This window comes from Hydra vulgaris, chromosome 10, assembly GCF_038396675.1.
Source record: "Hydra vulgaris chromosome 10, alternate assembly HydraT2T_AEP".
Lineage (NCBI taxonomy): Eukaryota > Metazoa > Cnidaria > Hydrozoa > Anthoathecata > Hydridae > Hydra > Hydra vulgaris.
In genome coordinates, this window is record NC_088929.1 from 41630950 (window position 1) to 41658555 (window position 27606).

At 27.8% G+C, this 27606-nt stretch overlaps 1 protein-coding gene and 1 long non-coding RNA gene across 2 annotated transcripts; both read left to right on the forward strand.

Annotated features, from left to right (window-relative positions):
- Positions 1 to 9221: 9221 nt before the first annotated feature.
- On the forward strand, positions 9222 to 10287 carry LOC136086357 (uncharacterized). The gene is made up of 2 exons (XM_065808651.1): positions 9222 to 9567; positions 9767 to 10287. The coding sequence occupies exons 1-2, from the start codon at positions 9222 to 9224 to the stop codon at positions 10285 to 10287; spliced, it is 867 nt and encodes a 288-aa protein (XP_065664723.1).
- Positions 10288 to 11669: 1382 nt separating this feature from the next.
- On the forward strand, positions 11670 to 17384 carry LOC136085971 (uncharacterized). The gene is made up of 6 exons (XR_010641297.1): positions 11670 to 11808; positions 11914 to 11938; positions 12181 to 12234; positions 14722 to 14796; positions 16815 to 16901; positions 17226 to 17384. It is a non-coding gene; the product is annotated as an uncharacterized LOC136085971 (long non-coding RNA).
- Positions 17385 to 27606: the final 10222 nt, after the last annotated feature.

Sequence of the window (27606 nt, forward strand, 5' to 3'; positions counted from 1 at the left end):
TCTCAAAGCATGGCTATTAAGTATATGCTAGCATACACGCCACAGCTTAATCCAATAGAAGAATTTTTCTTCTTCTTTAAAGCATACTTACAAATGGGGAGAAAGACCTCGAAATACGGTTAAGGTAATCAGGAAATTTAAAAAGATTATGGATACTACAGAATTTAATTTAATTTTATTTTACAATCATATGCGTAGTTAGCTAGCTGGCCAGCGCTGGCTCGGCAAGCATTTTTTAAATATTTAGCAGTGGCAACAACCTAATTTATGTTTTGAATAAATCTATATAAACACATTAAAGCCTATTTATTGTCTATATAAAATTATATTAGAGATTTTATGAGTGGTTGACTTGCCTATAAATGCGCATATAAGAATGAATAAAAGCGCATAAAAGAATGAATAAACACACATGTAAGAATGAATAACCCTGTAATTTTTAACGCATTCTGAATGGAATAAATTATATTTTCAAGATGGCCAAATAAGTCCCAAAAATTTCAAAATATGATTCTAAATACCGAAAACAGTTTTTTGAATGGGGCTCAAAGTTATGATTATTTATGCAATTACGACTTTTGTAGAAAAATTAACACTTCCATAGTTTATCTAAATCTAACGTGACATTATTGCTAAACAAACTCATTTTGGTGTGGTATTGAAAATAATAACTTCAACTTTCATTAAAAAAAATGGTTTTTCACGGATAATTTTCCCAAATAATGTCTGATTAGAAATGTCAAGTTACATTCATTGAAAACAAACATCAATACGTGCTTTTATGAAAAAATCAAATCCGTAGAGTTATCCATACCCTAGCCCCGAGGTACTTTATGTTGAAAATTACATCTTTTCTAAATAAAACTACCCTTGACGATTTGTTATAGTCGCATTACTTTTACCAGATTATAATAGTGGTTAAAATAATCTTTCCTTACATACCAAATATGTTTTGATGAAAAAACTTACATATAATGTAATTGAAAAAACTTATATTTTTGTTCGGAAAAACGTGTGCCTTAGTTGCATTGAAATAATGTTGACTTAATTATGTGCTTTTGTTTGTAAAAAACTTTTTTTTTTTTTTTGCGCTACAGTAAGCAATGTTAGCATTATTAAGAAAACAATGAAAAAAGAAGATAAAGAAGTATTCCAAGCATATTTAATTTAGGTGCGGTTTTGCCTTACAAAATTTTTTTAATCATTCCGATACTTATTGAAATTTTATTTTGGATTAAAGTTAACCTAATTTTTCCACGTGCCATTTTCATTACGAAAACGCCTAGAAACTTCATTTTGTTTTCTCTTTTAACTAAATAAATATTACCACCTACATAAACTTACAACTAAAATTAATGCCCAGATCAAAAAAAAGAAATTATTATTGTCTTATTGCCGAACACCGTATTACAATATATAATTTTTATAAAATTAATCACTAATATCTAATTTAATTACTGAAAAAATATAATTAGCAGGTGGTTAAGAGAAGTAAATAAAATAAATGTTTTCCCACACCTTCTATTGATGGGATAACTTGAGACAGCAGACTGGGGGGGGGGGAATGGGGCACTCTTCAATTTCATCAATTTTTAAAATTGCTCTATTTTAACTTTTATAATTAATTTTTTTGTAAAAAATTTTACAGAAAAATTCTGTTTATGTTTGTTTTTCAATGTTTATTTTGTGTTAAGATTTCAATGTTTACTTTATGTTACTGTGTTTTTGTTGTTTTTTTTCATTGAAAAAAAAATTAATTATATAGGAATTCTTTGTCTGAAACTTTAGCCTGATTATTAAAGACAATAAGTATTGTTTCATTGAGAAATATTTTGTAGCATATTTTAAATTATTTTTTGTCGATTTACAGCAGAGAATAACAAAGAAAAATTAGCAAAGAAACTTTTTGTAATAACTTATACTTTGATCAACAATATAACTATGCTTTTAACAAGGTACAAGAAGATAAACTTTCATTATATTTTTCGTCAAGCATCTAATATGCATTATGCAAAAAAATAAACTTGCAACCACTTGACAGATAAGTATTTGGACCATTAAAGTGATTTTACAGTTCAGCGTGTGACTTATGGTTAAATACTCCTGTGACGATATATGACATTTCTGAAAATTTAGAATTAGCTTATGCAAGAGGCTTTACTTCCCACCAAAACATTCAAAATGCTTTTAAAGCAGCTGGTATTTTCCTTTATGATCCATATGTTTTAGTAATATAGACTTTTTATGTTTATATGTATCTGATCAGCCATTCCAGCAAATTTATCTTATTAGCGAGTTTGTCTGTGGTCTTTAATGTGACGCTGATTGTCCATGTCACCATGACACGGGGTGAAATGGGATAAACAGTGTCACATTAAAAAATCAATGCCTTGAACTTAATTTAATAGTTAAGTAATGGTAAATAATTAACTTGCAATAGGTTCCCAAGACAATTCAGTGGACTATACCAATTTTGGCGGAAGTAAAGAATGGAGAAAATCTCTATAAAATTGAATATAGCGAGCCATGCAAGCTGCTTCTCTATCGGGCTGATCATATGGAGAAAAAAAAATCCCGCCTAACCGAGGTACTTGGATGGGCGGGATGAATTTCAGCTCGTGTTCATATAGAAAAAATCACCTCGCTTAAGCAAGACATTTTCAAGGTCACGTGATGTTTTTTACAAACAATCATTCAATTAAATTAAATTAAAAACTAAAATTTAAAGTTTAATAAAAATTATTTCGATTTACAAAAAATTGTTCAATAACTTTTAATTTTTACTATATGCTTAATAAAAGTTTGATAATATTGCAAACAATTTATAATTAACTAACGAAAAAAAACTTTCGTCTTAAAAAATGTTAAAGTTTCATAAAACATATGGTCAAATGAATTCAATTTAAAAATCAGACAAACGCTTTTTAAATTTTGTAACAAAGCTATCCAGTCTACCTGAATAAAGAATTTTCAGCCCGCCTAACTGGGATTCCGGTTGGTCATAGGCAAAATCTCGCCTAGGTGAGGTTTATAATTTTACATATAAACGCAATGTTAAAATGATATAAGTTTTAAGAACAGTTTTTTTATAAGAATGAGGCAAAAGTAGCAGCTTGAAATATTGTTTGTATATATATTTACAAAAATAAAATATGTAAATTAGATAAAATTTACATTTGATGTAAAAAGAAGTTTAAATTAAACGAAATGAAATTATGGTATAATAAATCTCAACAATTCTGATAATGGTATCTCTCATCAATAATATGTTTTCATTCTAGTTTCAAGCTGAGCCAATCAAAGCCAATTAAAAAGTTTCAAGCCAATCAAAGTAAAGTAAGCAGCTTGAAATAGTTAAGTTATTGGATTTTCTTGAAATTTTCAGCGATATTTTGAAACTTGCAGAGTTTGTTTAGAAATGATTGTAAGCCTAATTTAGAATCTACTCAAAAATGAAGAAAAAGAAGAACTTAAATACAACTCCAGCAAAAAAATTAACGTTCAATAAGCGTTGCCACAACGTTTATTGAATTTAGGTTTTCGTAACGTTTTCTGCAAACGATACTTGAACCAACTTTTGTGTACATCAATTTACAATCCTTGAACGTTTAATACGAACATTTACTTAACGTTCCAAACGTTAATTCGATAGCTCTTAAACGTTTACCTCCTACCCTCAATAACGAACACGGAAGTTTACCAAACGTTTTACTTATCTAAATTTTTAAACATGTATATGTATAGGTTTAGGCGGACTTTCTATTTAAACTACATTTACTAGTTTTTATGTAATGTATTACTTTTTTGAACATACATAACCCTTATTTATATAACAAATATTAAATGAGTAATTGAGTAAAAACTTATTTGTCCTTAAATACAAATTCACCATGTTTTAAAACTGAATTACACCATATCAAGTTTATTTGAGAGCCCATGATTTAATTATTATACTTCAACCATTTTAACTTTGAAGGAAACAAGAACTATTTAGATTGGGAGGTATCTTTAAACAAAAATTATTTAGATTGGGAGGTATCTTTTCACAAAAACTATTTAGGTTGGGAGAAAATGGAATAAAAATGATTAGAATTACTGTAAAACTAGTGTTTTGAAATTATATAATTTAAAGCCAATATTACTGGGTAGGTCAAATAGTAGTTGGTCAACAATTTTTGTCAAAGAAACTTACACCGAAAATACGGATAACAAATCAGGTCTTTTTTATCCATTTTTTTTTTTTATATCTGAATTTGTAACTGTTTGTTTTTTTCTAATAACTAACTTCAAAATTATTTTTTTGAAAAATTATTGGGGGAGCAAACGACCCCTGCTGACCCCTGGTTGTTACGGACCTGTATATATATATATATATATATATATATATATATATATATATATATATATATATATATATATATATATATATATATATATATATATATATATATATATATATATATGTATATATATATATATATATATATATATATATATATATATATATATATATATATATACATATACATATATATATATCAGATCAAATTCTTGTTGAACACTCAAAATCTATAGCCATCCGTTCGGAAAGAATGTAATAAGAAAGGCATCCATAATTATGAACCACTCTTGCAACTTTGGGACGAATACATGAAAAAGAAAACTTGACCAAGAAACAAAAGCAAGAATTTTTGGGTGCAAGAGCCAGATGGAATACTTTTACTTCTTTTTTGGAATCAAAATCTCTTATAAACTTTACGTCATGACTGATAACTTGTTGAAATCCCTTCCATTAAAAAAAGCAACCGGTAGAAAAAAATCCGCATATTAAGTGATTGATACAAAAATAATATGAGAATGACAACTTTTTTTTTTTTTTTTTTTTTTGCGTTGATTAAGAAAGCAGCAAAATCAATCAATTCGAATGGGTTGCGGCCGTGGCGCAGTGGTTAGAGTTCTGGCTCAGAACCCAGAGGTCCTAGGTTCGACATTGGTACGGGCGGAGGCGCGAACTTCCTGTTAAATGCTCTCCCGCGGTGCTCTGTGATAAGACCAAAAGGACTTCTGGGAGCACCTAAAATAACTACAAAACATATATATATATATTATAATAAAAAAAGAAGAAAAGAAGCAAAGGTTACGATATTTGAAACGATATCTGAAACCTTAATATTTCGAACTTTTTGGTATCTTGAACCATATTTTTGGTCCACACGGCAATTTTCTCTCGTTATCTCGAACTTTACAACATTTTTTTCAAGAAATGTTTTTATAATAATTAATATTTTGAAGATCCAATTTTCGAATTGAATTGCTGTGAAATTTTTTAAAATTTGAATCGAATTTTAAAAATTGAATTATTCGTTGTTTTTTTTATGAATCTAGTTTCTGAAAAGTATTTCTTAATTAGATTAATTTATTGTATTTTTTTAAACACGATAACATGCTGCTTGTTAGTGGAAAACAAACAAATTTACACGAGAAAAATGCAAGGTATTAAAAGACCTTTAGAAAGGCATGTTTAACAAAGAGGTTGCCTTTAAGTATGGTGTCCCAAAGAACACAATATCAACCTGGGTTAAAAATAAAAATAAATTATTAACCTTGCTGGAAAAAAATGATACAAACATAAACCATGGCGTGCGCTAAAATTGATGGGGCCAAAGTGATATATTTATCTTGAATTCAAATATTTTTGTAGTTTCAAAAAAAATTTTGTTTCCCCAATTTTGAAAATAAAAATTTAGTTCGGATATTTTCTAAAAATACTGAAAAAATTTTAAAAGTTTAATAAAAAATCAAATTAAGGTCTTTTATAGTAAATGTTTCGAACTCATTAACTATGCAGCAGTAAATCGCTCAGCTATTTCTATTAAAGATAGAATATTGCAAATATTAATGTGGCTATTTAGCACCGGCAAGAAACTATATCTTTTTTGAGCCATAGTTTATCTATGCCACGTTTTGATCTTCCTCTGCATTGAAAGTAAGCGTTCTTGTGAGGCCGATGTAGCTTCACTGCTAACATGATTTGGATAATAATCCGAATATTCTGGATCAATAGGCATTTTTCTTTATCCTTGTGTCTTGTATATTTTCGAAAATCAATTGACTAAGAATTTTAAAAATAGTCGGTATGAGATGAAGCTCACTTTCTATTTGGTTCCAATTGAAATCACCATGGAAATTAGATCCTAAAATTCCAAGCTCCTGTGATAGATCTGTCTTATTAATGGTTTTCAAAAACAGTAAATGAAGAACTGTTCTTCAACGTTCATAATTTTTTGAATGCTGATTGTTTGAATTGATTTTCTATTGCATTACTAGTTGTGTCAAGAGCTTTTAAATAGAGTAGCTTAAAACAATCATCGGCTGTTTCTGGGTAATAGGCCTTGCTTGTTTGTTCTTTGTAACTATTAACATATTGAAAAATTGAAAAATTAAATGTTTCAACTTTTTTCGTTTCCTTTGTAAGGTAGTTTTATCAATCGATTTGATTGTATTTGCTGCTTTCTTAATCATAGCAAAAAAAACAACAACAAAAAAGTCATCATTCTCATATTATTTTTGTATCAATCACTTAATATGCTGATTTTTTTCTAACCGGTTGCCTTTTTCAATGGAAGGGATTTTGACAAGTTATAAGTCATGACGTAAAGCTTATAAGAGATATTGATTCCAAAAAAGAAGTAAAAGGATTTCATCTGGCTCTTACAACCAAAATTTCTTGCTTTTGTCTCTTGGTCAAATTTTGTGTCAAGTGTCTTGGTCAAATTTCATGTATTCGTCCCAAAGTTGCAAGAGTGGTTCATAATTATGGATGGCTCTCTTAATACATTCTTTCCGAACGAATGGCAATAGATTTTGAGTGTTCAGCAAGAATTTGATCTGATACTCCAGAATTCTTCCTCATCATATTAGATGCGCCATCATAGGCTTGATAACACTGCAACTATCGAAAATTAAGTTAACTCTAACTAGAATTCCTCTGATAACAAGTACAATAGAATCGCTTTTAATATTTTTTAACTGATAAAATCCTATAAGTTCTTCAAAAGGTTTCAAATTGTTTTTTACCGTTTGAAAACAAAATGATAGCTGTTCTTTATTGCTTACGTCAGCATCTTTATAAACAAGAATGGAAAAAAACTTGCATTCTCGGATGGTTTTTAACTTTTTGTAATATTAGAGTAGCTAATATATCCAAAATCTTGTTTTGCACCTTGTTATGCATATACTTGTAACTAATTCTTCCATAAAGATGATTTACAATGTTTTTTTTGTTTTACCAAGCAGACATTTTTTCTTTTTCAACGCAAAGACGCCATTTTGACTTGCCGCTAGAATAAAGACTGCACTACGATTTTAAACGATTTTCGGCTTCCTTCTCCATCGGATGATAATTAAAATGTTTAATATATAGTAAACAACTTTGTCTTTTGTATTCGAAACTCATTTGCACGGAGTAAAATGCGAGCATAATTTTTAGTTTTGTGACTTGAAGATATTCTCTAAGCTTTATCGTCAGTCAATACTTTTACACTTTAATCTACTCTTGCTCAAAGAGTAAAGTAAGTTGTAAAAGGATCTGCGTAAAAAGGAGCTTGAAAAGCTGCTGGTACACATGGCATAGTTAATTTGCTTTACATTGCCATAATGCTAATTATCAAGCTCATCAAAAATGTTACCAAATAGCTTCAGGATGTTTTTTTGTGTGATTTATGTGATCCATAAAAATTTTTATTCAAATTCAGAATTTAAATAAAAGATTTTAAATTTTATTAATTTTTTTTTTATTTAAATTCTACTATTTAGTAGTAGTTACCGATTTAATAATATATAGGTTAGAGTAGAACGGAGGTATGTTTTTTATTATTTCAGCTATTTTTTTTTGTTTTTTTGTTATGTGTACGGGTGTAAGAGCGTGTAGTTTCTATGGGTATGTTACTTTTTGAGAGTTTAATGTCTGAAAATGTTTAGACAATAGGTAGTCTTTTGTAAAGCTTTAAAAATGATTTTTCATCATTTTTAAAGCTTTACAATTGACGAATAACTGCTGCTTTTTAATCGTCCCGATTTACCCCATCCACTTGCAAAATGTAAAAGTTTTGCCAGCCTAGAGTTTCCTAACTTTGGTTATCGTAACTTATTTTTTGAATTTTTTTCGTTTTGTTTTTCCTCTTTCTTATATCAATAAATTTTAGGAAATTTATAAAAAAACAGTGTTAACTATGATTAGTTTATCCTCAACTAGCATTTCTTAAGTGTCCCCTATATGCCCTGCTATATTGTCGCATGACAAAAAAGGCATCGTTGTAAAATTTTATTTTAACCATGAATTTATTTGCATAATCAGAATTAAAATAGTGTAAAAATGGAGCTAACATGTCTAAAATGTTGTTGGTCAGATTTTATACTTTATAAAATATATATATATATATATATATATTTTAAGAAAATAACTAAAGAACTTTTGCAAATTTCATGTAACATAAGTTAACATAACAATAACATAACAATAACATAACAATAACATAACAATAACATAACAATAACATAACAAAACAAAAACACGATAAAGTTTTGTTTTTTCTAAAATTTAGTGAAAAAACTTTTTAACAAAAATTTAGTGGAAAAACTTTTTCTTAAATTTAGTGAAAAAGTTTTTTAATAATATATGCAAAAGAATATTAAACGCGACGTTTTTACATTTAAAGTTTTGAATAACAATGCTTAGTTTAAGCACATTTTTATTTTAAATTAGTGTAACGTAAGTTAAAACTACATGCATTTACTAAAGTTCCTACCTTATTAAATGCATTAACTAAATTTAATGCATTTAATAAGGCCAATAGGTCTTATTAAATGCATTTAATAATTCAATAAGGCCATTTCGCTATTAATGTTACGCGAAATCAGCGAAAAGCATTATGGGATAACCGAGGCGCAAACAAATCAAAACTATTTTAAAGGAAGTAAACAATTATCTATACATGGGTGGGGGTGATCACTGCGTTGTTCAAAACTGTAGCAATAATAGAAGGTATCCAGAAAAGTACATTATTAAAGACCATATTAAACTTTTTAATGGTAGTTAGCAACTTAAATTTTGGAGATGCAAAGACGTTAAGATGTTACCTAAATGGAACTCGAAAATTGGACTTTTCAGGAGTAACTTTAGAATTTCTCTTCGTTTTCCAGTCTGTTCAAATCATTTTAAAATGGGACGACCTGCTGATGTTTATCCTTACCCTACTGAGTATTTAAATGGTTACGATATTAAGTTAAAAAAAAGAAAATCTCCATTAAAACGGATATTCATAATTAAGAAAAAAAAGTATGTTGCTGATTACCAGAGTAGTCATGATCAAAACGAAGATAATCATGATCGAATAGAATTTACTGAGCCTATTAATATTCATTATGATCATGATTATGCTTTACCTGTTGGAAAAGATTTTCTTGTATCTGAAACAAATGACGTGGAAGACTTACAAATATTTATTAACGCTCCTAAAAGATTACTTAAAAGACCTTTGTTATTAAAATATCGAAAACGTTTGTTGAGTAAGTTTTCATTGAATTCACAAGTAGAGTTTAGTTGGGACAGAGAATGCCATTCTGATAGGTTAATAAAGTTTTATACTGGGGGCACAAAAAAAGTATTCATGTTTTTAATTAGTAAAGGGGAAAAAAAGTATGACAAACTATGCTACTACAAGGGGAAACTTTCAAAAACTTTCAAATTAAAACAAAAAAAAACTAGAAAAGCCTGGAAGAAAAAGCACTATAACAATCCAGGATGAAATTCTGCTAATGTGCATAAAACTGCGATTAGATTTGGCTATTCAGGATCTAGCATTTAGATTTTCGATTTCCCAGTCTCTTTGTTCAAGTATCTTAACAACCTGGATTACTTATTTTGGAAATGAGTTAAAGCCTCTTCTTTTATGGCCCACACGAGAAGCAAATTTATTGTATAAAGCAAGACATTTTTCTGGAAAGTTACACAATGTAGAAGGTATAATAGACTGCACTGAGCAAAAAATTCAGAGACCATCAAATGCAAAAGCACAGTATCAAGCATTTAGTACTTATAAAAGTAGTAACACATTGAAAAAGTTAGTTGTAAAAGCTTGCGGTGGCCAAGCTTCAGATAGACACATTACAGAGGACTGCAATGTTATTAACATGTTTTCTGAAGGTTCTATGTGCTTGGCGGACAGAGGTTTTAATATCCAAGATTTGCTTTTGGAAAAAAGTGGTATTAGTTTGTCCACCTTTTAAAAAAAAAGGACAACATTTTACACAAGCGAAAATTCAATCAGCCAAAGAAATTGCTCAATCACGTGTCCATGTAGAACGCTCAATTCGTCGACTTAAAGAATTTAGGATTTGTAAGAACAAGTTATCATTAACAATGCTAGACCTCATTGATCACATTTATATTATTTGTGGGGCTTCAAGTAATTTACAACCACCAATTATAAAAGAATTCATTAGACATAAATTAAATCTTAGTAAATATATATATATATATAAAAAAAGATATTTCAATTTTTTATACACTTTTTTTTTTTTATAAAAAAAAAGTTACATTATAACCATGAAAAATATTAAGAATAATGTTTTCAAAATCTGTTCAGATCGTTATCACATATTTTCTGTTGTTTAAGATTTATGATGTCATTATTGAATGTTTCATTAAAACTTTTAAAATTCAACCTAACGAAAGTAAGGCAATACGCATAAGCGTAAGGAGAGTAAGCAAAAGCTTTGACAAACCAAAGATTTTGTTATTTAAACGACTCTAATAAGTATTAATAAAGTTGTAATATTAAAATAATTTTTTAAAGTTGCTCTTGGTCTTGCGGAAAAATTACTTTCGATTTGATAACTAAAATAAATGTTATGAAAAATCACCTAGAAAGAGTGCCACAATTTTTTAAACTTTCTTTTGTTAATTAATTTTAATGAATGAGCTCAATACTTTTCAAATTGTTTTACGTAATTCTAACTCTTAATAATAGATACAAAAAAATCCACGATAAATATCACTCGGTACGTAAGTGATGTAACGTAAGTTAGATATATAGTATCAAAAAAACCAGTATATTTTCCTTTGCCGGTCACCTCTGATAAAATTTTATATATTTTTTATATTGGCATAGATTTTTATAACATTTGTAAAAGTTATAACGCTTGTAAAAGTTTCTCCCCCTCAGCTCCTTCGCCGTAGCCCGTGTTATAGTTAGTTATTTTATTTTCTCATTAGATTTTTTTACTCTATAATAATTGATATATGATGGCCATCATATACCTATGGTTAAAAAATAAAAAAATCGAATAAGAATATAAAATATCTAGTCATAATTTTTTCATGATAAAAATATATATTCAGTTAACTACAGAAAATCAAATTTGATCAGTAAGAATTTATTGGCCGCTTAAGTGCTTTAAAAATCTACGTACTTTATAGACTATCAAATAAGGGGATTGTCCACAAATTACGCAACATTATACTTATTTAAAAAGTTAAAGTTTGCCCTTTTGCGCGGTGATTTTCACGTGACTTAAGAGCTATTTTTATTTTTGATTTAATTAAAGACTCAGCGAGGGAAAACTTTCGTTTTGTTTACAGGCAACGCTCTGATCACGTGATTTGTTTTACCGCAAAAATCAATTTAGCTAACATAAATTAGTTTTTATAAACGCCCAAACGCAAGAAAGAGCGAAGTCGAACATTTTTACATTTCGAATTTAAAGATAATATTTGAAAATGGTTGTTTTAATAAAGGTCACCTACTGGTAATCCTTAATTAATTATAAATAATTATTTGGAAGTTGAAATTTTTTTAATTTTAAAATTTGATTTTTTTAGTATTAGGAGTAAATGTAAATATTTATTTTTAGTGGCGCGTGAGGCTACAAATCAAAAGTAAGTAATATTAAATATCCAAATTTTATATACTGATTTTTTTAGCCATGCTTTGTGTAATCCTTGAATAAAATTATCACCAAAAATTGTTAAAGCTAAATTGCTCCACTTTTCATAAAAAATACTTGGTCTCCATTTTATGTCATATATTATAGTGTAGGTAATACCTAGTATATTATGTATGTGCGTGTATAGATAGATTGTTTTGTTCAAAGAGCGTTATGTTCAATAAATTTTTTTAGTATGTGAAGCTGAAAAGTGAACTAGAGAAAAAATTTTCTGGGAAACTTCAGTTTGTAAGTCGTTACTTAAGTAAAATTTTGATTTACTTTTTTATTTTTATTTATACAATTTTAACAGGTAGGGTTGCATACTTTTGTTGCTTTACTTTTTTATTTTACTTTTATATAAGTTTTTGTAATTAAAAGTTTACCACTATAATTTTAAGCATGTTGTAAACTGGACCTTACTTTATTAAGTTATTTTTCATTAGATTTATATATATAAATATATATATATATATATATTTTATTTCAAACTATAAATAACCAAATAAATTGTTTCAAAACACTTTATTCCATATTTAAAAAAAGCATTTTGTGTTTATGTTTTTTGAATTAATTTTAATAGTTTTGAGTTGATGTTTTTAAATTAAAAAAATTTTTTTTTTTTAATCGTTATGTTCATCTTTGTAATAGTTTGACTCGCTGTTCTTGACAATCAAATTTGATCAGTAAGAATTTATTTTAGGATATCACAATATCATTTTTTCTTTAAGTCGCCAATTTATTGACCAAACGTTACTATATTTGCTGAAATACTTTATAATGAGAATGAGTAATTGTTAAGAGGTGCTAAAGGGACTTTTCAAAATAATTTTTTTTTGATTAATAGATTTTTTTTTTTCATCTTCTATATTCAGTGTTTAATCTTAAAACATAATGAATTTGACCTACAAATATTTAGAATAAACACAGTTATCTATCTAAAATAACAATTTTAACAAATTTTTACATTATATAGTACGATGTAAAATATTAGTAAAAAATGTAAATAGAATAATGCATTAAATGTTTTGCCCATATTTTTTCAATGTGTATTTATGTATTTTTTTGTCAATTAGGGTCCTTTCAATTTCCTTTTTCAACTTTTTTCATCGCTCTTTTAAATTTCTCTGGCCTCAACATTGCTTTTATTTAGGGTCAAACAAAGATACCACTTTAGATCTTTGCTTCAAGAGCTTTAAAAGCAAGAAATAAATTGATTGTAAAACTTATTCAAAGTTATTAAGCTTTTACAATCTGCTTAATCTTTAAATGTTCTACTAATCCTAGTTTGATGTGATTTAAAGGTAATACGACTTTGTTGGAATCTATTAAATGCTTTGTGAGAACAATCCTAGCTATAGCTTCACTTGTGAAAGCCAATTAAATTTCTTCTAATGATCATCATCAACCCTGCTGCCCCATAAGCAAAAGATCCATGAATATTTTGTGTATCCATCTTGCAAGCCAAGCAAGAATGCATCTTAAAATCACTACAAACATCCCACTTTAATTCAGAGTATTTAATTTTATCAATTCTTTGATGTGATCATAGTCTTTCATTCTTCTGTACCAAGTGTACAAGAAGCAAAGATAGATATTTATTTTGATTTGTGGAGCAACACTGCTTTGATACTCTGCTAATAAATCTATGAAAGTTAGCATTGCTCGAGTCTAAGAGATTTTAACAAACCATTTATGTCTTTAAAATAACTGAGTTTGTTACACAAGTCATAGTATATTTCAAATTTTCTCAGCCTTAAGACCTAAATCTTTGACTAAATCATCTAGCTCAGTGTTGAAAGTGAGGCTGAAAAGTCATTGGTACAAATGTTTTGCTACTGTTTCTAGCTTACTCTTCAAAATATTCACTGCATTTGCCTATGCAAAAGAATGAAAAAACTGCATATAGCAACTTCAACATAGACATAAATAACAGTAGCGTTCAATTTAAACTTTATTCAAAGTTTGGCGTAAAACCTTCATATAAATTTGGAGGTTCTGAGGAGAGGGTTCCTATAGCATTTCTCCTAAAATTAAAATAGTCATCTCTTTTGAATTAGAGACTAAAATTTTTGCGCTAATTTTTAGTGAAAATATTTTATATAAAATATAATTTTTTATAAAAACTAAAATCATTAATAAAATCATCAGCCATAAACATTGTTTTAAGAGATTAAAACTAATTTAAAATAACCCTGTTACCATAAAAGTAAAGCAAATGGCTTTATTAATTTTATTATTTTAAAAATCTGAAATTTTTATTCTTTTGAATGTAGATTTTCTAAATTATATTTAGATAATTTTTTTAGAAAATTTGCTTAAAAGATAATTCGCCGACAAAGTTTACTGCTCAATCAAAGTAAAACATAAAAAAGAAAAATAGATCTTTTGAATAAACTTATTCAAATAGTTTTTATTAAACCAGCAATTTTACTAAATCAACAATTTTAACACTAATAAAAACCTCAGACTTGTCAAAATTATTGTTTAATGTTTCTTTTTGTTCATTCTTTTAATTTCATCTTTTATTTTTTTTTTTTATGATTCACCTTTTTTGATATGCTTTTTATAAAACCACTTAAGTGTTTGTTATACAATATGGTTGTTCCAATATGCTTATCTAATCAAAATATAGGTTAAAGTAGGTGAGATTAAAATATGTTTGTTTTATAAATATTTTTTGTTTTTGAATATCTGTTGTTGTTTTTACCTCAATAAGTTGTTGTTGTTTTTTAGGAATATTTTGCTACTCCAAATAGAACTGGTTATTTTGAAGTGGAAGTTAATGGTGTTTTAGTACATTCAAAAAAGGTGAACTTTTTTGTCACATTTTGATTTTAAGGTTATATAAATAATTTGTTGACTACACTGTTTCTCCTTGAAAGAAGATATTTTGACCAAAGCTCGGCTGTTCCAAAGGCAAAAAATAATTGTATTCTGTATATCCACTTTCCTATTCATTCACTATATTTTATAAATACTTTTTGGACAAATAGTATTGAAATGCCAGAGACTTTATCAATCTCATTTTAAGTTACTGTCATTCAAATTGTATACATTGAACTTCAAACAGTGTGATTTTTTTTTAATGAACTTCTGGGAACAGGTACACTGGCTAGTTTTTAAAATAAATATTTTTTTCAAAATGCCTAAAATTTATATAAAATGCCTAAATTTTATATAAAATATAGTTAATAGATATTATAATTTACTAAATATTAAAATTATTAAAAATTAAATTATTAAATTTTTAAAAATTATTAAAATTATATGATTTAAATATAATAAAAATATTAAAAAAATATAAAATATAAAAAAGTATAAAAAGTATATAAAAAAAAATTTAAATTTAATATAAAATTATTAAAAATTAAATATATTTATCAAATATTAAAATTAATTTGTTAAATATTAAAATATTAAAAAACATTATATAAAATATAGTTTTAGGTTCTATTAAGAAGCTTTACTATGAACTTTATTTGTAAAAACCTGTAATCTACTTATACCGATACTATTTTATTTAAATTACTATAAAAATATGGTTTCTGTGAACATTTCACCTGATGCTTGTTCACAGAAAATAAAGTTTATTATTTATGATGCAAAAAAAAAAGTTAGGTTTTCATTCAAATTTATGCTTCAGGTGTTTGTTTTAACATAAAACTGAGTGGGATGCTTATTGAATACTTCTTGCTCATTAAATCCTTGAGATCAAGTGATATCTAATTATGTAAAATTTCTATTTAAGTGAATTCTTTATTTCAAATGCATTCACCATGGATTTCAAAAGCTTATCTATTATTAAAAAAGTTACAAATAAATAAGTTTGTGGAATTTGTAAGCATTTATTTACAGAACATTCATAACTCTATTTGTAACCACTATTTTGTTATCTATTTTTAGGGTATATTAAGTTTCATCCCAAAACATTTAGCAATTAAATTAAATGAAAAGTTATTCTAATACTAACTTGCTAAAAGTAGTATGTATGAAAATTTATAATAATATAAAATTAAAGTAATAATAGTAACGAAGTTCAATTGTCCCCTACCTTTATAAATTGAACAAAATAACCTTGCTCAAACAATTGTTTAAAGTATTAAAAAAATAAGTTATTTTTACTTTACCTCCTCAGGGTTGTGATACATTTTAAATATTTAATTGCAGAATGAAGTGCCTCATATTTTTTTTTTGCACAATGATTACCAAAGACAGTTTTCCTTCAAACGATTACCAAAGACAGTTTCCTTTAAATGATTACCAAAGACATGATTTCTGCTCAAAGAAACTATTATCTCCTTTATAATTGTAAATATAGTTATTGAATACAAACAACTTCAAATATAGATGCTATTGTAATAATTCTAATGAATAATTAGAAAAAATTAGGTTAAATAAGTCTAAAGCTATTCTTTAAGCAAATTAAGTAATTACCATTTTATTAACCACAAGTCCTTGTTAAAAAAGTTTGAAATCAAGTTTGTACCGTTGTTTCAAACATAAGGAATTGTTAAGTGGCAGAAAATTAATTATTCTTTATTGTGAAAACTAAGTAATTTGAAGTAACGGTACAAACTTAAGTTCAAACTTTTTTAACTCAATTTGAATTCAAACTTTTTTTAGGGCTTGTGGTTAATAAAATGGTAATTACTTAATTTGCTTATAGAATAGCTTTTGACTTATTTAAATATTACAAAATGATGTTTAGAATTTTTAAAGTCTTTTATCTGAGCCTTGAAAATGAATGTAGTAAAAACATTTTACCATGTAAAAATGTAATACATAAAATTAGGCAACATGTTTAAAGATTTTTTTTCTACTTTCAGAATGGTGACGGATATGTTGATTCTGCAGCAAAGATGTCTAAGATTGAAAATTCTATTCAGAGTGCTCTTCAATGATTACTTATAGAAGTTAGTGTTTTGTGTAAAAAATATATATATAAAATATATTGTCTATTGTAGATAAGGGGTTGTCCATAAATTATGCAAGCCCTAGGTGCGAGGAGAGGTTTTGTGACTAAAGAGTTATGTAATTGAGGTGGGGGTGTGGGTCAAAAAGGTTAAATATTGCGTGAAGTAGTTTACGGACGGCCTATAAATAATGTTTTTATAAGTACAAAAAAATGTTAAAATAGCTTACTACCTGGGTAATAAGTTTTAAGGGTATTTAAAGTGCTAAAAATATTTGGATTTACCGCCAAGTTTTTAATTAATGTTTTCTAAATATTTGTGTAGGTTAACAAACATATGAAGAATATTTCTTGCAGCACCTGTTACATGTCGTATGAAAACAAATGGATTAAAGTACTCCGCATCGGATACGAGTCATTTGTTTGATAAAATTGACTAGTCGTTTGTATGCATGAGATTTTCAAATAATGTTGTGTTTTTAAATTCTGGTTTTGCATAAAATACTGCCGTCGTAGTCATAATAAGTGTATATTTTCAACAGCGATAACAAAAAAGGTTATATAATAATAAATACTTAGTACAGGTAGACGGGCCCCAAAAACTCATGGACCCCAAAAGCCACACGCTCACATTAGTACCTGTAACTCATAGATAAAGCCTTATTAAGCAGCAAAATAGATTTTTTTATTTGACAAGATAGTTTTTTTAAAAGAAACTGTTAAAAATAACCAAATTAGCATAAATTTTTGAAAATTATACTAAAAACAATAAAAAAAAATTTTTTTCAATTTTATAACATTTTGACATTATAGTCCATAAATACTTGAAATTTTCATTTAAGTTTGCAAAGTAGTGTTTTTTGTAAAGATTTATGTCATACTTCTGCAAAAAAAACACAAGAAAATAAATGAAAAAGACAGTTGCTAAAATATTTTATCTTAACCAAAGTAGAGTTTCTGTGTGGTCTTTGGGGTCCCTTACTAAAAAATATATATACATGGATCAAAAACTCAATATTAAAATGGAGTTTTGCTTTTTTCTATTAACATTTATTTTTCTATTAACAATCAAGTAAAATTACTTTTTACTAGTTATTTGTATAAAAATTGAAATGTTGCTCTTTAGTCTTTAAAACAATTTAAAAGTGTTTTTATACATCTTTGAAACTATTTACTCTTTAATAAGTTGATCGACTAATTGACTAAGAATAATGGAATTATCTCCTTATCACTGTAAGGTCACTTTCTTGGTGTATCCTTCTAACTTCTAGTATCTTCATCACTTTCATGCTCAATAACCTTACGTTTGAGTGAGTTGTTGGTTACTGCAGCAGCTAAAAACATTATTGGTTTTTTTCCATCCACTTTACAAGATAACTTTCCACAGACAGATTTTTGTACATTGTGGCAAGAAGAGCATTGCTGTAGCTTTATGGCATGGCACACACCTTCTCCACAGCTGCATTCATTTTTACACCGTAAAAATGCTTCTTTTTGTTTTTCTTTGTTCCATCTTTTTTCTTCCTTATCTTTTATTTCTTGATTTTTATTATCTTGAATTACCTTCACTAAGTCCAACACATTTTTTCCTTTCATTGATCCGTGAACCTGCGTAACCCTTGTAGTAAGTTTGGAAACTTTCGGCTTAACTTTCTGTACTGTCAGTAAGCCAGGAATTTCTTCAAGTTGAATGCTTTTTTCGCTCAGCTCTTGAATAAGCTCTTGAGAACGCTCAAACTTTTCTTTCCAATACTGAGCTGAATTTTTTCTTTTATCAGGAGATTTAATAGTATAACTTCCAGGAGTTGTTGTACTGGATGTAACACTTTTTGAAAAATCAATACACAAAGCAGCTCGTGCAAACTTGTCCTGTTGCATGTCATTGACGCTTAATGATGTGGAAGTTACTCCTACACGTCTTGCAGCTTTGATTATAGATTGTCTTGGGGCCCAGTTGTTCCAAATACGTCCTAAAATCATCATAAAAGCTTCTTTATTTAGTGAATTGAAATCAGTAAAAATATTTTCTTTCATACCACGATACTCATGATGAAGGTTTTTGTTGAGTTGGTCTAAAAGCTGTGTCACACCAGTGGTATCTGGTGGAGTTAAGAACATACGTATGTTTTTCGATTGTAAAAACTTTAAGACATCAAAATTAAAGCGTGAACAATGCCCATCAGAAAGCAAAACTACTGGTCGTGCCACTTTTTTTTCAGTAAGATATTCATCAAACTCTTTGTACATATCTAATAACGAGTTGTGATCAGATACACCATGGTTGCAAGTTGTTATCAGAAGATGCGGAATACTTACCACAGCTTCCTTTGGAGCCATTTGATTAGTTATTCCAAGGGTACCAAAAAGTACTTGACAGACACAAAGGTCTCCTACAATTACAAAAAAATTACATATCATCTATTCAATCCATATTATAAATATTTATCAAAAAAGTGATAAGGCAATAACTACCTGAAAATGATACTAGAGGATGTATGGTGACGCATTCACGGTTTTCTCTGATCATTTTACAACATGTTTCCCCTTTTGCAGCAAAAACAAGACCAGCAGGAGTACCATCAACACCAAAATTGATGAACTGTGGTGTTTCGTCGTGATTAAATATTCTGCATGTATCAATATTTCCAGACCAAACTCCTGTCCCCTTTTGTACTGCTTCAGTCATAATGCCAGTCTCAATCAATTCTTCTGCAAGAGCGTCTAAAGGCAACCATGAAAATTAATTAGTAACTCAGTTTTGGTAGAACTATTTTTCATGAATGTACAGTAGCAATACATAAACTAATAAAAAGGTGTAGCTATGAGTTAAATTTTAAATGAAGCTATAGTATACTATGAAATAAAATAAAAAAGTCAATGTTTACTCATACCAAGGTGGAGACATGCCATTTCCCTCGTGCAATTGAGAGCTCTATTTATTGACACATTTCCTTGTCGCTTGAGTGTTAAGCTTGGATTCTTAGCTTTAAAGCGCATCCAAAACGATTTACCTAACCTGTGTTTAAAACAAAAATAAAAAATTAACTAAAAAAGCTTCTCTTACAAAGCTTCAAATCCTGGACTACAAGCAATCTCTTTATATCTTAACATGTTGACTATTACTACCTTTTAAAAATATATATAAGAAACATAAATACTTGTTTTGTGTCAAAGCATTTTTTGTATTTGCAGATAATGCTATGAATTTTCTGCCACCTTTCAATCTTTTATTTGTGTATTGTCTAACTTTCAGAACGTCAAGGACAAGTTTTGTTAGTTCTGCTTTGTTTATGCCTTGCATTGCTCGATTTTTATTCTTAATGTATGAAACAATTGACATCTCTTCTTCCTCCAAGAGAATTGCACAGTACTGTCTTTCAAGACCATTGACTATTTTCCCATCAAGTCTACGGTTTATTGTTTCACGATCTTTAATAAGTGGATATTGTCTTGTTTTAATTGCAGCATGTCCTCTTACATTGTTTTCTTTACACCATTGAACAGCAGCTTCAAGTTGTTTGTTTTTTTCTAATATAGCTTTTCTTTTAATTAGTGCTTCAGCATTAGAACTTGGATTTAGTGACTTCATTTGCAAGCGAGTTTTGAATTTTTTGTTGCTGTTACTCATGTTCATTTATTTGCTTACAAATAAACTAATATCGCAAATTCACATACTGCAAACTGAACTAAAACTATCCTCTAAGCAGGAGTGTAAAATAAAATCTCTATATAAATTCATTATCATCAAAAAGATAGCTCCAACTACTACAAATCTACTTTAAATCATGAATTTTTGTAATATCACTTATATTTTTGTTAAAAATAATATAATTAATGTGGTTTTTGGGGTCCCAAGCATGTGGTTTTTGTAGCGCTTTAGGTACTTCCCTAAAATATAAGTTTGCAATCAAACTACCATATGAAGGGGATTTTAATATAACAAGCTATTCCAAAAAATTGGAAAGTTGCAACTAATTTCATAAAAGTTATAAACAATTTAAGCCATGCGGTTTTTGAGGTCCCCTACTAAAATATAGCGAAACTTTACTGAAAAAAAAAAAGCAAACAAAAAATACCAAAATACTTCTAAACCCCTGGGAAGAACTTTTACCATATAAAAACATATAAAAAAGCAAAATAAAGTTAAATTTGTTTTGTACAAAAGATACAGCAAAAGAAAAAATCATGTGGTTTTTGGGGCCCGTCTACCTGTAGTGTGAGTTAAAACTGTCGAAGTGGAAAGCTATTTTATTTTTGCCTAAAATTTTATTTTATCAAAAGTATTTCATAAAACGAGTTTTATAAATTTAATTTGAAAGTATTTCATAAAAAGAATTAAAAAGATAAATCTCAAAAGCGTCCCTATTTCGTACACTGATTATGCCTATGGCTGTATCACAGAAGAAAAATAGTTTCTTATAAATCCCTCAAAAATAGTTTAACACTTTATTTTATGATTTTTTTTACCCATTTTTATAGTTTAATTCCATACTCTATTTACCAACTCGAATTATAATAGCTAAATCTGGCTTGTTATAAACCCTTTGTATTATTTAAATACTTAATAATAATTTGTAAAATAAAAGTTAAGACTAGTTGCAAAAAATACCCTTTTGAAATTATGCGTCTAAATTAAATTAACTTTATAGTAATGCAGTATAATCTTTCGTTGCATAGCTACGATAAAATAACTGAACTTTAAGCAGCTTTTAGTGATCACTGGCGTAGCATGAGATTTTTACTCCCGCATTTTTTTTTACTCTCAGTAAAAGTTTCATTTAATTTTTACTCCTGAGATTTTCATTCCCATATAATGTTTAGTGGCAAAATGTATTTGACAACTTTGTTGTATTTTGACAGCATTTTTTAACGTTTTAAATTGGCTTTTGAAATGAGCAGTAAAGCAGCGATTCTGTTTAGTATGAACATTTAAAATTTTTTGACAAAATGTAAGGTATTATTAAGAAACAAAATATTGCCGTTAGACGATTTAATCTAACTCTTTGTTTGAAGAAGTGGGGTTTGATTCTAGTATATATCTCAAAGAAGCATGTCTAATAGTTTAAAAGTCCATAGAACTTTATATATCACGGTGATCTATACTAAAGGCCTTGCCATCGCGCAAGCATTAACTGGGGACCTATTTTTTAGACGGCGAAAGCAAAACAAAAATTTGTTTAAGTAATTTTATATTAACTCAATAAACTTTTCACTCTCAAAACGTTTTATTTTAAAATAACAAACTGAAATTCCAACAAAATATTTCTTAATTTATAAATTTTTCTCAAATTAATAAAAAAAACACAATAAAATAAAGATCAAAGTCATGCCATATATATATATATATATATATATATATATATATATATATATATATATATATATATATATATATATATATATATATATATATATATATATATATATATATATATATATATATATATATATATTAGTAAAAACACCTATCTTTTTTCTTCTACTCTGAGGCTCTATGAAAAGATTGCGATAACGTACTGTCATCCTCATCTTCTTTGAACCCCTATCTGTTTTACTTATTTTATTTATTGAAATCTTATATTACGAAGTTGTAAAATCTTATATTAAATTAAAACAGAAAAACGAAAAAAAAAAACAAAAAAAAATTTTTGCCATTACTGGTTCTTTAGGAAGAGTTACTAAATCTCAAAACCTATTATATTTTGAGATTTAGTAACTCTTCCAGAAGATCCAGTAATGGTGAAACTCAGAGTTGAAGAAAAAAGACATTGAACACTCTATTTGTAAAAGACAAGTTAATAATCATATACATAAAATTACAATAAAAAGTTTGCAATAAGATTACAATAATAATTCAAGAATTCATGACAATTTTAATATTTTTTGAGCTGGTTCTTTATTTGAACGAGGAGTCAGAAGTTTACATAAATTATTTTAAAAAATGTTTGAAAGAATATTTCCGTGGTGTCGATGAATCTCAAAGTTGTAAAACTCTGATACCATTATTAGAATATTGCTCAATGAAACTCTGCATACTTGATCCTTAATCGCATTCAAAATTATAAAAAAAAATTACCCATTGACAGGTATTATCAGTGGGAATATTAAGTCCACCACGGTCAATTGAGTCTATGTATTGTCCATATTTTTGGTGGTAAAAAGTGGTTTTTTCTAGCAGCTCATTTTCTGATAGTTCGAAATCTTTACGAGTTAAATACCCCGATATGTATATAAGTACCATATTTGTATCAGGAGAAATGAAAGATTCAAGATCTTGTAAGTTGTCAAATATCTCAGCAGAGGACTCATCCAATAAAAAGCCGCAATTTGGACAAGAATGGGTTGTATCAAGACTTATGTTAACAGCCATGTTATCAAGTGAAAGTAAAAGCTTGGCTCTTGAAATATTCAATTTCTCACTCAGCTGTTGTACTGTTATAAAATATGTGCCTCGGAACCTTGTCGCAATTTACTAAACTCTTTTTCCAATGGATCAGTAGAAAACTCACTAAGAATTACATATTGATGCGAGCTATTGAATAATGATCGACATAATTCAACAACACGATTGCACGTGTGGTAAATTGATTGTGCAGTGTCACAAGTAAGTTGTTTCTTTCTTTTACCTTGCTTTCCAGCCATCTTTAAAGCCATATTTCCAAAATTTAAAATATCGTCCAACCTATTATGATTAGGATCTCTAATAACTGCTTGAAGTTCATCATTAAATCTAATATCTGCACCTGTTCCCTTTACATTGAGAACTTTCCACCACGATACAGCAACGTTAATAAAATCTGCTGTGTCTTGTCTTTCTTTTATATGCTGCAGTCCTGGATGGTTAATCAAAGCATGGTAAGTTTTGTCACAAAATATCTTTAAACAGGTAGAAAATGACTGCCTCTCAATTGGCTTTGGAAATATTGAAACCTCGTTTTAATTAGATAATTTAACTAATTTTTTGGATTCAAGTTCATAAAGCTTTTTAAGATGATCCCATTGTGCTACTTTATGTACTCCTTTATCATAAAAAATAAAGAAATTGCGAGTTTAATTTACTTATAGGTATCATTTTGGTAATGAACGATGGTCCACCAAATAAGCAATTAACTATTAAAACCAATACAGTTTTTGCAAGAGAAGTTGAATCGTCCATTGCTTTTCCAAACAATGTACCACCATGATATAGTAACATTTTTTAAACATAAACCTCGTCATGCAATAACAAACAAAGTTTCTGTTTTTCTTCAATAGATTGGAAAATATTTGTCAAAAAAAGCTTTTCGTTTAATTTAGAAACTTTTGAAGTTATTCTTATCAAAGTTCTTACAGAAGGCAATCGGTAATCTGTTCGCAATTAATTATACAAACTTCTGGACGTAGCAAAATACTAAAAAGATCTAATAATAATTTCTTTAGAATAAATCTTACTACCAATACACTGTGAACCCATAGAAGCTAAATGTTCTTGAATTTCTTTTCTTCCAAGAATCTAATTCTTTAAATAACGTACGACTTCTTCTAATATTGACCATGCATTAATTTTGGAAACTCTGTTTTTAGAAATTGTAGAAATTTTAATTTTGACTTCATAGTGATAAGTTTCAAAATGCAAATTGTCACTAATCTTGATTAAAAAACATGGAACCCCATTTGAATAAGCTTTTGATTGCAAATGAATAGTGTTATTAAATCATAAAACATACCCATAGAATACCTAAATCTCTTTCATTACTTAAAATAATTTTTTTCATTTCAGCAAAAGTTACTCTATCTTTTTCTAAAAAGGTTAATTGTTCATCTTGAGCAAAATTTCGAGAACAGGAAGAAGCACAATTTGTTGAACTTAATGGAGGAGATTTAGTGGGAATTTGACAAGAACGTATGCCTGGCCAAACAGATGGTGGAAATTTAGGACGATATTTTCCTCTGACTTGTTGTTTTTCAAAATTTATCGGCCAATGCAACTCACAAACTATAGTGTCATTAGTTACATAACGGTTTTGCTAAAATTCTCTAACCGTATGCGCATCAATACACGAGAAACTTATTAGGTATTTAAATATTTCGTAAAGATTTATCTATTAACAGCGTTCATGGCACTCAGGGAAAACCTGGAGAACCAGGGAAAAGTTTTTAAATTCTAAAAAATCAGGGAATACCTGGAAAGTTCAGGGAACTTTTTTTGAAAATCTTTAAAATCAGGGAAAACTCAGGGAATGTTTTTTAGTTTTATATAAGATTATATGATAGATACAAATTGTTATTTTTGAAATAATTATTTTTTATATTTCTTTTCCTTATTAAACTACTTTTTATTACTTAAAAACCTTCCTTTATCAGATCGCTATCAATTAATTAAGAAGTATTTAACTCCTTAAAAAATTATAATAAAAATATTAGGGCAACATGGATTAAGTTGCGAAAGTATTATATCCTTTAACATTAACAAGGAAAATTATTTAATTTTTACCTCCCGAACTCAGGGAAAAAGTACTTGAAATCGGGTAAAAATCAGAGAATGGATTTCTAAAACTGCCATGAACCCTGTTTAAGATGCATGACAGTTTGTGATAATAAATTGCTTGAAGATGCAACCATTGGCGTCTCGAGGAGGTGTCTAGCCCCCATGCTAAATTTACTAGTTGGCATATTGGACACTGGAGTCGACATAATTGAATTTATAGATGGCAGTCGGCAAATGTCAGCTAACGATGATTTTTTCTTTTCTTTTTTTTTTAGATCTTAGTCGGCAAAAAACATATACGTTACCTTCCTCCCATTAAATCTCTTTGAAACGGCCCTGAATGCGACCTAGGAAACCGACGAGGATATAACAAGTTGTGCTACATTTATGGAGGGTAGATATCCAAATATATATAGAGTAAATATGGAGCGGAAAAAATGCAATAGTTGAAATTAAACACGATATTTAAATTTCGTTAAATAAATACATAAGTAAATGCCCTAGATTTTCAACTGTTAATCACAGCATGAAAGTGGATTCCCGTTGAATTGTCTAGGAATATAGAATAATCAACTTATTAAGCCGTAAACTGCATGGGTAGGTTATCCACACACACACTCACATATATATATATATATTTATATATATATATATATATATATATATATATATATATATATATATATATATATATATATATATATATATATATATATTTATATATATATATATATATATATATATATATATATATATATATATATATATATATATATATATATATATATATATATATATATATATATGTATATATATATATATATATATATATATATATATATATATATATATATATATATATATATATATATATATATATATATATATATATATCACTAATTCTATGGGCCCATAGAACTGGAAAAAAAGAATCAAATAAGCCGAGAACATTAGTGATAAAACTTTGAGATTTTAAAGATAAATTCGTATTTTGAGCAAGTCAAGCAATCTGAAACGGAAAAAAATTATATACACGAAGATTTCTGCTCTGAAACAACGCAAATCAGGAAAAGTTTGAGGGAGAAAAAAAAATCGAACGAGTGGCTGGTAAGTTTGCATAATATCCTAAAATAAATTGATAATTGGGTTGCAAAGAAAAGCAAAAACTCATCTTCATAATATTTTTCATTAATTAATGGAATTTTATTTTTACTGTTACTTATTTTAGATTAGACTGTTTTAAAAATGGAGGATAATTTCATAATTAAATTTTTAGATGAAAATGACATTATCGGTGATAAGGACACCGACTCAAATTATTTTAATCACAAAATGTTAGAAAGTAAATCCACAATTACTTAATTATATTTTACGTAATGACCTATGTGTTAATGAAACAGATTATGAATTATTATGCATTGAATTAGTAAATAAAACTGAAAAAAACATAATTATAAATAGTACTTATAAACCACCATCTGGTAATATGAAAAAGTTTAAAACTCACCTTAAAAAATTCAAAATTCCAGGAGACATATTTATTTGGTCGGGGATTTTAACATCAGCCTAATCAACTATGCTTCCAATAATAATGCTAAGAATTTTATGAATACTCTTTTAGAAAATAACTTTATTCCAACAATAAACAAATCAACAAGAGTTATAAAAAAGTCTTCTACCCTACTTGATAACATCATAACTAACAGTATTTATAATAGGGGTGGACCGAAGCCAGGTTTTTTTTTGCCGAATCATTGGCTTTGGCGAAATTTTTTTTTAGTTTCTAAGCTATAGCCTGGAATCTTTAATTACGTAAAAATATTTTTTGGTATGTCACAGTATACTGTGACAAACCAAATATGATATAAATGAAACCAGCTCCGGGTCTTGGGTTGTGGCAAGGTTGTGCGCAACACAAGGGCGACAAGTTGTTTAGGGTGGCGAAAAACGGAACGAGAACAGTAAGAAAAAAAAGTTACTTTAGTTGAAACACATTGATTTTTTATTTTGATTTTTATATTCACTATATAAAAACTGATTTAAACTGTTACGTTATAGTAAACTTTATTTCATTAAATTTAATAACCCTAATAATTTCTTCAGCTAAAATTTGTTGCTAATTTAAATCAAATAAAGTTATGATCACTCAACCTTAGTAATAAAAATTATTAATACATTAGGTAGTCGTAAAATATTGAAAAATAGTTTAAAAATGACTTTTTCTAACATTTAATTAATA

What these genes read in the sequence shown, in the direction of transcription:
- LOC136086357 (XM_065808651.1), top strand. Translation starts at nt 9,222, where the DNA reads ATGGGACGACCTGCTGATGTTTATCCTTACCCTACTGAGTATTTAAAT. An exon ending in ATATCGAAAACGTTTGTTGA is followed by an intron (nt 9,568 to 9,766) that starts GTAAGTTTTCAT and finishes AAAAAAAACTAG; the next exon opens with AAAAGCCTGGAAGAAAAAGC.